Here is an 11,594-nt window from a genome sequence, read left to right as displayed (position 1 = left end):
TAAACTTTCTAAAGTTTGTTTTCAAGTCGTACAAAACCACTTTTTTTTATTTTATAAATAACACAAGGTTTTCCATCTCAGTAACGAAAACAAAAAGCTACTGAGTTAAAGTGAAAATAAGTGCAACAAAGTAAAAAAAAGAGTAGTCCAGAAAACAAACACAAAAAGTTAAGTTTCCTTTGTTCATATTTAGTTAACATAGAAAAAATACCATTTAATTTTCTTCTTCTTCAACTAAGTCTTTAAGGTTTGCTCTTGATACTGGATTTCGGTCAATCATCCTATTTATTAGTTTCCACAATAACTTAACTCTATTTTGGTTATTAGTGTAAGAACGCATCTTCTTTGATTCGTAAAGCAAGGTTTTGCCCTTTATGGGTCCCAACTCTTGCTCATTCAAAACATCAACAATTTCACCGTCTTCAGAGAGTTTTCTGTTTATCATTTCAACTTCATCGCCAGTAAAATTCTCTATCATAAAATGGATCATCCGGAGCAGTTCCTGAACCGTCGATGCATCGAAGAGAACTTCTCCTATGAAGAGTTCGTATAAAGTGCAGCCGATCGACCAAACGTCACATGGATACCCAATTTTATGGCCCATTATGACGTCAGGAGCGCGGTACTGAAGTGTTGTTATGACGTCATAGTTGAAATCTCTTTCCCAACGTACAGAACCAAGGTCGCAGAGTTTGATATCGGGCATAAAGTAAGAAAACATTTTAGTCTGGTCGTAGTAGAACCTGTTTAGTAAAAGTTTTTTTTAATGTTATACTTTAGATACTATTTTAAGATTTATTATTATATATATAAATTTTTAGTATAATAAATTGTTAAAAAAACAAAAAAAAGTCATTTAACTCGGCTATCAGTTGTTTTAAACAAACATCATAAAGATCAGTAAAAAATGCACCTAATTAGTAAAAATTATAATTAAGTAAAGTCCTTATGTCCTACTAACCTGTTTAATAAAATATTTTCTGGCTTGATATCGCAATGCAACATTCCGTTTTTGTGAAGAAAATTCACCGCTTCAATCAGCTGTTTCGCCATTATTCTAACCTCTTGCGCTTTAAACGGCTGCTTATTAATCTCCATTGCCTTGCTCAGATTGGGGCCGTAAACCGGGTACACCAGGCAAGCCAAAGTGTGATTAGTAAAACCATTGAGAACCTCGACTAAGTGGTTACACTTCCCATCAGCGTCGTGCAGACTGTCGAAAGCTTCCCGCTCATTGTTTCCATACTCGTGTTCGACGGCTTTAATAGGTGAAAACCAAGCACTCCAAAATGGGCTATTTCATAAAAATCAATCCTATCTTTTATTTTTCAACCAACATTCTTCAAATACTCATAAAAAAACCATTAATAATATTATAAGAAACCTTCAGTTGTTAAAAATAGTTCAAAAACCGTTTTAGAGCAAATAAATGAAAATATATAGAAAATGTAATAAGTAAAACAAAAAGAAAAAAGCACTTGTGGTTTAACAAACTTATGTTTAAAACTAAAGTTTGTTACTATAAGTGCATTAATTTTAACTGTGAAGTATGAAATAGAAGTGTCAAAATAGTTTATATAAAACATTTTATAGTTTTAATGACTACACTTGGTATGGTTTTTAGATAAAAGCTACTTTAGTTTGTGTGAGTATATTGATATAATTTGTTCTTTAACAGTTTTTTTAATGTAATATATCCATTAGTTTTTTGTTATGTGTTAAACATAGTTTGTAAAGTTAAACTAAGCCTCAACGTCTTTATTAAGGTGTTTGATACTAATGAACTCATAAAAATAAGAGTGAAGAACTCTTTAAAAATAAATAAACGAATCAATAAATTTGTATAGTAAGTTACACCAACTAAACTATCAATCTCAAATTTATGGTTATAATATTAAATTAAAGTTTGAATTGAAACATTTAAATTTACATATAAAGATCTTTTAAGTAGTTAATTAACAATTACAAATATAACAAAAATTTAAAGCTGAAATTTAAAACATAGCAGAGGTATTGGCTATGAACATAGTTCGAGTACTAACACCTGCTAATTGTTTCTAACTCATATCATGCAAGTTTGAAAGATACTCAAAGCTACAAAATAGTCTAAATTCAAAGCTTTGAAGTTTTTTAGCTCTATTATGCTTAATTTTTATCTTTTTTATAAAGTGTTTGGTGTTTTTTTAAGCAGAATTTGGTGCTCGACATGATGGTAAAGTTTATTTTTGAGAAAAACAAGGTTTAAAAAAAAGTTAAATAAAATTTCAAAAATAAAACTTACTTGTTCATTTTCATTGAATTTTGTTGCTCAAAAATTTGCATAAATTTCCATATTTACAGTTATGTCTAGTTTTCAGATAAAGCTACTTTAGCTTGTTTTTATCACTTAGGTAGACTTGCTGTTCTTATTATAAAAATATTTGACTAAAGTGCTTATGCAGTTGAATGTTTATACTAATGGAAGTTAACAAAAATAAACCTATAAAAAAATATTTTCAATCAACATTTGTTTTTGATTGTTGTGCTAAAATAATCAACTTAATTGAGTTTTGTTTGTTGAATAAATAAAGTAAAAAGGTTTATATTGTTTTAATAAATTTTTTCGTTCGTATACTCTTGTGTTATACATTTATTATTGTGAACAAGTTGTATAGTTTTACATTTAATGTTTGTTTTATTTTTGTACGTTTAATTATTTATACAAAACTTTTAAATTTAAACAGAAGTTTAAAACTGAAGTTGAAAATGTAGCACAGATGTTTGTTATCAACATAGTTCATATATTAGTATCTGCTATTAGTTTTAACTTTTAACTCATATGTTATTGAAAAATGTATTTTTTAAATGTTCTCTAAAACAAGCAAAAAATGTATTTATAAGTTTTAAAAGTTCTATTTTGCTCATTTTTCATCCTTTTTATAAACTGTTTGGTGTTTTTTGAAGCAGGATTTGGTGCTCGACATGGTGGTAAAATTTATTTAAAAGTAAAACAAGGTTTTAAAAAAACATAGACAAAAGTTTAAAAACAGGTTAAAGTTTTTTTACTTTGCTTAACAGCATTGTTAGTGTTTTGATACGTCCCATTATAGTTTGTAAAGTTAAGCTAAACATTGGTGTTTGTATAAGTGTGTATTCTCATACTTATTGCAACTAAATGTTCTCTTTAATTCTAGAGTTAAGCATTAATTTATAAATAAGTACTACACTAATCAATAAGTTTTATCAACTAAATTTCAGTAGCTTTCAATGTAAATGTTAGCTGTTAGCTTAAAGTGTTAGATTATTGGTCATTTTTATCACTATGTTTTAAATGAAAAACATAAAAAAAGTTTTAGTATAAAAAAAAGTTAAATCTTTACTTTAGTGAAACTTGATAATACTGAAATATTTATGATAAAGTGAAACACCTTTTGTTAAAAACTATATTTAGCAATAAGTGCACATGTATTTACTTTTGAATGATACCTGTTCAAGTATCATAATAAGTTTTAGCTCAGTTTATATGTAAGTTACATGATAGGTAAAATGTGCTGGTTTTTCCATCAGGAACAGTATGTATTTTAAAAACACAATACTTTGAATACTTGTGTTACAATTTTAAGATTCTATTGGAGCTAAATTAGTTCAACTGTTCTGCAGCTCACAAGCATTTATTCAAACAACTTGAATGTAATAATATTTTGAAAAGGTCAATTAAGTAAACAACAGTATTTACAAGTACCAAAAGTTTACATTATCAATTTATTTGACTATACATAGAAATACAGTCAAATCATATAGATAAGTTTGTCAGTGTACACATCAAATAAAGACTCTACAGTTGTCTATAAACTTGATGAAATTTTTTTTATTGTAACTTACATTATACTAACATTACATTTACATTTTAATTTAGAAATAGTGCTAAACTTAAGTCATGTAAAAATAAACTGTTGTACAAATAAAAACGACAAAATTAAAAGTACAGAGTTTTTGAGATTAAGCTAAGCTTTAATGTGTGCATAAATTTTTAACCACATACTTATCACAACTGAGAGTATCTACTAGATTGAAGTATACTTTGATAAATAAGTACAAAAACCAACAAGTTTCCATAAAAAGTAGTTTAGAAAAAAATTTACTAATCAATTGAAGAGTGGCAGCCCTGGTGTTTATAAATGCATGTCATAAAATTATGAATTAATTACAATTAGAATTTTAGATTATAAATTATCCTATAGAGTTTCTAAAGTGTGCAAAATTAACTAAAAGCTATTACTATTATTCATTAGCTTTTCTATATGTCAAAACTTATGTGTTATGAATATTTGTAAAGAGATTACAATGTAAAATGTTCAATTACCATTTTAGAGCTAAAAATCAAGCTGTACTTTTGTTTGTTGTAACTCTGAATGCTACAAGCTTTAAAATTAAGCAGTTAATTTTAAATCTTTGCACACTTTTAGAGACACATTGTTAAAGTAAATGTTTTATTATCATGTTTTTATTCACTAAGCAATTAAAACTACAGTGTAAAATGTTTGTGTATAAGTGACATACTTTATTACATGTGAACATGTAGGAACACAAGCAACATTAAGGCAGCTTGATCAACTGACTTATGTTGAGTGTTTTTGTATGTTCATATTACTAATTTAGATAAGAGTCTGGTTTTTTCAGTCACTTTTAGTGTTTATAGTTAACAGTAAAATTCAAAGTTTAAGTGTATTATTACTTTGATTACCATTTAGTGGTTAATATAGTTGATGGACAAAAACCAGACTTTTATCTGACTATGTATGATCTTTATAAAAAGACTATGTTGTACAGATGTGTTAAACTTAATTTTTGGAGTAGTCTCAAAAATAGTCTTTGTTTTGAATTTTAATAGTGACATTATAAAATAAGTATTTGTTTCATCTTCAGCTTGATACTATGTGTAGCATTAAATCAAATGTTATTTTGTTGGTTTCATTATATCAATGCTGTTTGATGATGTAGAACAAAAACTTATGATATACTATTAGACAGTGTCACCATAGAAATTCTTATCAAAGAGTATTTGAACATTTAGTAATAGTTAGTCTTTGAAAAAATATACAAGCATGTCTATGTCTCTGAACTGTTCAAAACATAACAAGAAATGATTAACCACTGTTTTTCCTGTTAAATATTTTAGAATTATGTAGCATAGTGTAATAATTGATAATGCTAATATAACTAAATTAGATAAGAGTCTGGTTGTTTGTTACTTGTAGTGTTTATGAAGTGTATTTAAAAGCTAGCAAATCTTTGATAACCATTTAATGTTTTATAGAGTTATTATAATCAACTGTGACTAGCTGACAAAAGCCAGACTCTTATCTGACTAGACCAAGTATGATTTGCATTGGCTTTATGGAATGACATGTGAAAATGCCTTTTTTTTTTTGAATATTTGTTGTAAATTCAGCCTAATAACAACAGTAAGCATTTATTTTATTAAAAGTTTTCGATTGATATTGTGTTAACATAACATCAAATCAAAATGTTTAAGTTAGCAGTACTCAAATTTAAGTTATAAGTTTTGGATACTGTTATTAGACTGTGTCACAACAAACATTCCAAAAAGAAAAGACTATTTAACATGTCTCACACGAATTTTATGGTTATAGGTATTTATTATTACAATGATAACACCTTCGAAAAATTAATAATATTCCAAATTAAGATTAATCCTACTATTACCACCTAAAAAGACATTCATTTTTTAGTTAACAACTATATGGTAGTAAGTTAGGGTTATGTTTAAGGAGTACGCTATAAGGTAGTCACTTAATTTTTAAGCCAAGCCGCACAAATTTTTTTCAAAATGGGGATTTCCCCAAATCAAAACTTTTTTTGGAAAATTTTTGGGTAGATTATTTGAAAAATCATTTTTTAGTCATTTCGCCGGCTCCGCCGGCGAAAAATTTTTCACTTTTTCTCCCAACCATTTTTACTTAAAAACCTAATTACGCTTTGAGCCCAGTTAGTAAGCCTGACAGCCAAACCAGATAAAAGTGTGGTACTGAGCTCTAAGAAGTAGTTCGGTTTTGAGTTAAAGTGGTAGCGGACAGCTTTCGTTATTTGTGCATAAGTCCCTCCCGCTGCGAGCTGCTCCTATCGGAGCAGCTCTTGCTCCCGGGACTTTTGCACAAATAACGAAAGCCGTCCTTTAGGCCGCGTCCTTATGCTGGTCGGCACCTAATTAGTTTTTTGCTTGATGTACGAGTAGTTACGCACAATTTTTCGGTATGTTATTTTTCTTTTAAACTCAATATTAACATATATAAATTACAAGTAAAGTTTTATGTTTTATAGTATGTATCTTTGGTGTCGTACTACAAACGCTACAGATTTGTAGTAGACAGCCTGGTATTATTCTATAATAAACACTTCAACTTACTTTGTAATTTTATTTATCAGGATCATTTTATTGTCGTCATTTAACTAATTACATTGTTACACAGTATTAAATACCTAGTATGTCTAGTAAATAAATCACATCTTAGTTTGTTTGTGTATAAAGGTCTATTGAAAGTTAGTTATGGCAAGTTTGTAATACATCAAAGCTAATCATTTGTTTAGTTGTTATGGCATTTATAATTATCTACTAAAACTTATATGTTAAGTAACATTCTGTAGTAGGTACATTGATTTAATTTATATTACATTTAACATTTGGTATATGTCTATTTCAAGTTTGACCACTGTTTTGATTATATGTATTATTACTTTGTTGATCAGCAGGTCTGATAACATCTTTTGTTGGTTACTTGATAAACTATACAAAGTAAGTGAGTACATTAACTTCTCGTTTTAATTAGTATCGTTGTCACTCCACAACAACTTAAATTTTGGAAAATCTACGCTAAAGTTTTCCATTTACACAAGTAAGTATTTACGTCTTAACTTGTATAAAACAGTTTAGGCGTCTTTTAAGTTAGACTTTAATAAATCAGACTGTTTTTGTCCACGATTTTTCAAGTAATTATGTAATATTTTTCATTTTTACCTTTTTACTATTATTACGTCATCACTTTGTAGTCTTATACAGTTTAAACTTAGTTTAGCATAAATTTCACTTACACTTAAGTTGTATGTGTATGGTATGTTTTATAAATTATTTAATTGCTCTATATTTTTAAGTTGAATAAAGCAACTTATATAGTAATGAATAACACTAACTATATGTCCATGTATTGGATAATGTGCATCTTAATTAAACTAACAGGTACAAATATATATGGCAATTAGCTCTTAAATATTTTACTGCTGTATATAAATGAATCTAATTTTCATATGATTTACATGATCGTTTCTAGTTTTATATCACAAACAACATATGTATTTAGCTATAAATTTAAAACATTAAACTGTTTCTTTTAAGTAATAATTACAGTTCAAATAAAATTCCATTTAGAGCCTTTATGAGTTTAAAGGTCTCTATTAGATTTAACCATTATATATGACTTTATTTACCACCGTATGTGTTAAAATAAATAAACAATGGTAGGTACCAGCTCTGTACTTTTGATAAAATAAATCAAATACCGTTACACCGACTAAGTACCATTATAATTTTAAGTTTTTATTTTTAGTTATATTTTAATAACAATTATTTAGTGCCATCTAAGCCAAGGTTTTGGTCTACAGGGTTTTTTATGTGTATCATATACAATGCTTTCTAATGTCTTATATCTAAGCATAAATTTGCTGTTAATTAGTTTGAAAGACATTAATATCCTTACTTACCTATGTTTTGAAGTACATCTACTAAGTTTAAGTTTTTTAAAGTATCTTTTTTTTTCTCGGTTAACCTTAACACCTTTCATTATTTTAAAAAATCAAATCATTTCGTCTATGTAAAATGAAGGGTAAACTTGGTCTTTTAACTGTAGAAACGCCTGGGATTAATGTAGTTCAGCCTTACATTCTTTATTATACTTCTGCTTAATTAGACATTACAATCAATAATCTTAAATTTATCAGCATTATAAGCAACCACGTGAATTTATTTGACATAAAAGTCCAGGCAGGTAAATTAGAATTCCTGGCATTGATGATTTAAAAATTTAGATATTCTACCACATTTTATTCATACCCATATAATTTTCATTACTGGCTGGTTCAACAAAATATCAAAACGACAACGTAAATGCTTGTGATGTTTCTAAAACTTTGCTTTGTGATATAAATACTGTTATAATATTGATTTTAATTTTGAAATATATCTCCTTTGCTTTAGTTCTGATTTTCGATAATATATAAACTGTTAGGTTATATTTGCATCTGTTTTGTCATAATAGCTAATTAAAGCTGGATAAGTTTGTTTAATTTATAAAGTTTTAATACTTTAAATGTACAAAAAAAAGTTTTGCTGAATTTTTCTTATTATCAAAGCATTTAATCAGTTTTGTTCTTTTAAATTAGATTTAAGCAACAAAAATCAAAACTGCCTTTAATAAGTACACTTGCTCTGCTTATGCAGCTTTTGAATGGAAAACTTTCAAGTATTAAAATTCACGTAAACGTTATGTGTAAAAAAAACAGTCTTATCTTTGTAAATATGTTTCAAATAAAAAAATAATAGCAATTTACAGAAAGGTAAACTAATAAGTACTAAATGAACTTATTTAAATCTAAAGTTTTTAAACTTTATATACCAGCATTGAAGTCAACAAGCAAGTGGTTGTGTGGTTCAGCGATCGCCGACCCGATGCGTGAGCAGAAGGTCGCGAGATCGAGTCCGGTGGTAATCAGTTTTGTTGATAAAATTTTATCAATATTTTAGGTTTAATTAGTCAGCATCTTAAATTATTCTTTAACTTTACTATGTACAAAAGTATTCCGTTTTCAAAACAATAATTCCGTAACAGAAGGTATTTACAAATATCAACGAATAGAATAAACTTAGTTCAAAAAACATAAACTGAATAGAATAGTTCTAATTTCATTAAAAACAAACACAAAGAACTAAAATATGGTTAGAAAAGTTGTTAAAAAAGTTATGCTTTGGTGTTAATTTTTCTGTGTTGACTTAAATGATTTGAAGAAACTTTCACCTTACCTCTAACCGATTTTCTAATTTCCACGCCAATGCAAAATGGGATCAAAAAAAAGCGACCTTGGAGTTTTAAGCTGATTTATTTTAAATGTGGCTACACACAAACCGATTGTGAACATTTTGAAACGACTCAAATGAAGTTTTGTTGAGGAATTTTTGATTTTATGTTATTTTTATGACTTTTTGTAAGTTTTCCAGTTTTTTTTCGGAAAATGAGCAATGATACCAAAAAGCTTTCTTTGAATATGTTAAGAAAAAAAATTACTGACCAACGGTAAGGGTTGCGATTAGATTAATAGTAAAACTAACTGACTGTGCAATAGTGTGTTAACAAGTGAACTGTCTTTGAAAGGTATAAAAATCATCAAAAATTGTTTAATGTTGTATTTATACACTACTTTTTGATACAGCTTCAAATTAACTCCATTGTGCTTATTCCAATAAAATATTTTGGGTTCGAGTTTCATTGATAGTTGCCAAAACATCGATTATGAAAATAATTTTGTTATCTATACTGGAAAATGTAATAGCATGCAAGTGGAATCCTGGCGGAGAGGTCAACACCGTTGCCTTCCAATCTAGAGACCCGAGTTCGAGTCCGCACTGCAAAACTTTTTAACTAACAAAATTTCGTTGACTTTTTTAATCTTATTTTTTTAGTTTAACTATTTTCAATAACTAAGAATTTTTACTTTAATTAGCATCTATGTTACAGCTCATAAAAGGTAGGTTACTTTTCTTCATTTCTATTTTTTTTGTGAATTATTTTCTTGTTTTATAGTTAGTATATATAATGCTGATACTATTTATCTTTTAAACTAATAACATTAAATAATATAACAAAGTTAATTTTATAAATATTTATTAAAAACGAATAACTGAATTAACAGCTAAGGCGGTAAAAATTAACAATAAATCACAAGAGTATAAAAAAAAATAAAAATATAAAATATAAAAAAAAACGAGTAGTATGTCTATGACTAATAAGAAAACGAATAAAAATTTATTGTGTTAGTAAAAAGTAAAAAAAATATAAAAAATTATACTGTATTACTTGAATTAGAGATATTTGCATAAAAGTAGTTATGTATTTAACATATAAAAATTAAGCTATTGTCTTTACAGAAGTAATAAACGACAACAGTTTTGCATTTTATGATGTGTTTCAACTTTAAGTTATTATGAACTTATACATTAAACTTAAATTATAGTTCACAATATCTGTAAGATCCGTAATAACTATAAAAGTAATATAAAAGTAAATAAAATAAAAGTATTACAAAAAAATTCCTATTCATTTTCACTAAAACTTTAATCTAACAAAACTTTTCGTAGTTTAAACTAAGTAATATTAATTGTTAATGTAATCAACTAGGTTTTTTGCAAACAATAATAACTAATGATGTCCAAAATAATCGTGTGAAGAAGTTTAAAATTTATTAGTTTTTAATAGCGATGATTACTATTCATAGAATAAGTGATGCATAAAATATTTACATAACTTCATAATATATTGTTAAATAAAGTTTCAATTAACAAAAAAAAGAATATAAAACAAGTTATGTTATAACTTGATATAAACAAAGTCTACAATTTAATAACCTTTAATTAGGGTTTAAACGAATTATTTTAATTTAAAAAGAATAATTTAAACCAATTTTTTTATTTGTTTATATGAAAATCCCCAGCTAAACACAAGTGATAAAGTAAGTACAACATTGTAGGCACATTAAGCAATAGTATTAAAAAACCGATTATACAAACAACTTTAATTTATAAATTCGCTGTATTCAGTATTTTCACCAAAAAAAAATATACAGGCATGTTTTTCCATACATTCTATTATCATTTAATTAATTCAATTCATTTTTGTACTAAAATATTTATTTTTAATTTTTTTAATCAAGATTAAATCAAAAAATAAGCTAAAAAAAATTATCACAGACTAACAGTATTTTTTTTTCTAATACAAAAATTTTTCAAAGTTATATTAACTTTGACTAACAATAAATTATATATACTACCTTGAAGTCGGCAAACTTCAACTCAAAGAAGCGTTTATGGTTAGACTGGTTTTTATTAATTAAAAAAACAGCTAACGCAGTAGGAGCAAGATAAAAACTGTTTTCTGTTTACAAAAATTTCAACTTATTATCTTTTTGCCTGTGTGTAAATTGCTTCCGTTTTTGAGTTTTAATTCATTACACACTTTACGTAATTTTTAACTTTGAAATAAAATTGTTTAAACATGTTGTTGTAGAGGTTATTAAATTGTAATTAATCGTTGTACGAAAAAGATTTCTAATTATAAACTGGTTCCATTGCTGCTTTACGAAACAGAACTAAGTTTTAAAGGCATAAGTTCGGTTTAAATTTAAAAAAAATTACAAACTAGTTTAAATGTTAAGAATATTTTCTGGTTTAGTTTAAATTTAGCTAAAACTTTAGTTTCTTTATCAACGGTGGTTTTAATAATTTAATGAAAAATTTAGTTTTATTTTCTAATATTTATGAGCATCTTTAAAGT

At 26.7% G+C, this 11,594-nt stretch overlaps 1 protein-coding gene across 1 annotated transcript; it reads right to left on the bottom strand.

Annotated features, from left to right (window-relative positions):
• Positions 1-214: 214 nt before the first annotated feature.
• On the bottom strand, positions 215-9,186 carry LOC145832960 (dual specificity protein kinase CLK1-like). The gene is made up of 3 exons (XM_082940162.1): positions 9,174-9,186; positions 962-1,259; positions 215-743 (listed from the first exon to the last, which is right to left on the bottom strand). The coding sequence occupies exons 1-3, from the start codon at positions 9,184-9,186 to the stop codon at positions 215-217; spliced, it is 840 nt and encodes a 279-aa protein (XP_082796288.1).
• Between the last annotated feature and the right edge of the window lie 2,408 nt (positions 9,187-11,594).

The sequence above is a fragment of the Thalia democratica genome, chromosome 4 (genome assembly GCF_965202585.1).
Source record: "Thalia democratica chromosome 4, ktThaDemo2.hap1.1, whole genome shotgun sequence".
Lineage (NCBI taxonomy): Eukaryota > Metazoa > Chordata > Thaliacea > Salpida > Salpidae > Thalia > Thalia democratica.
This window is presented reverse-complemented; position numbering and strand designations above follow the sequence as displayed.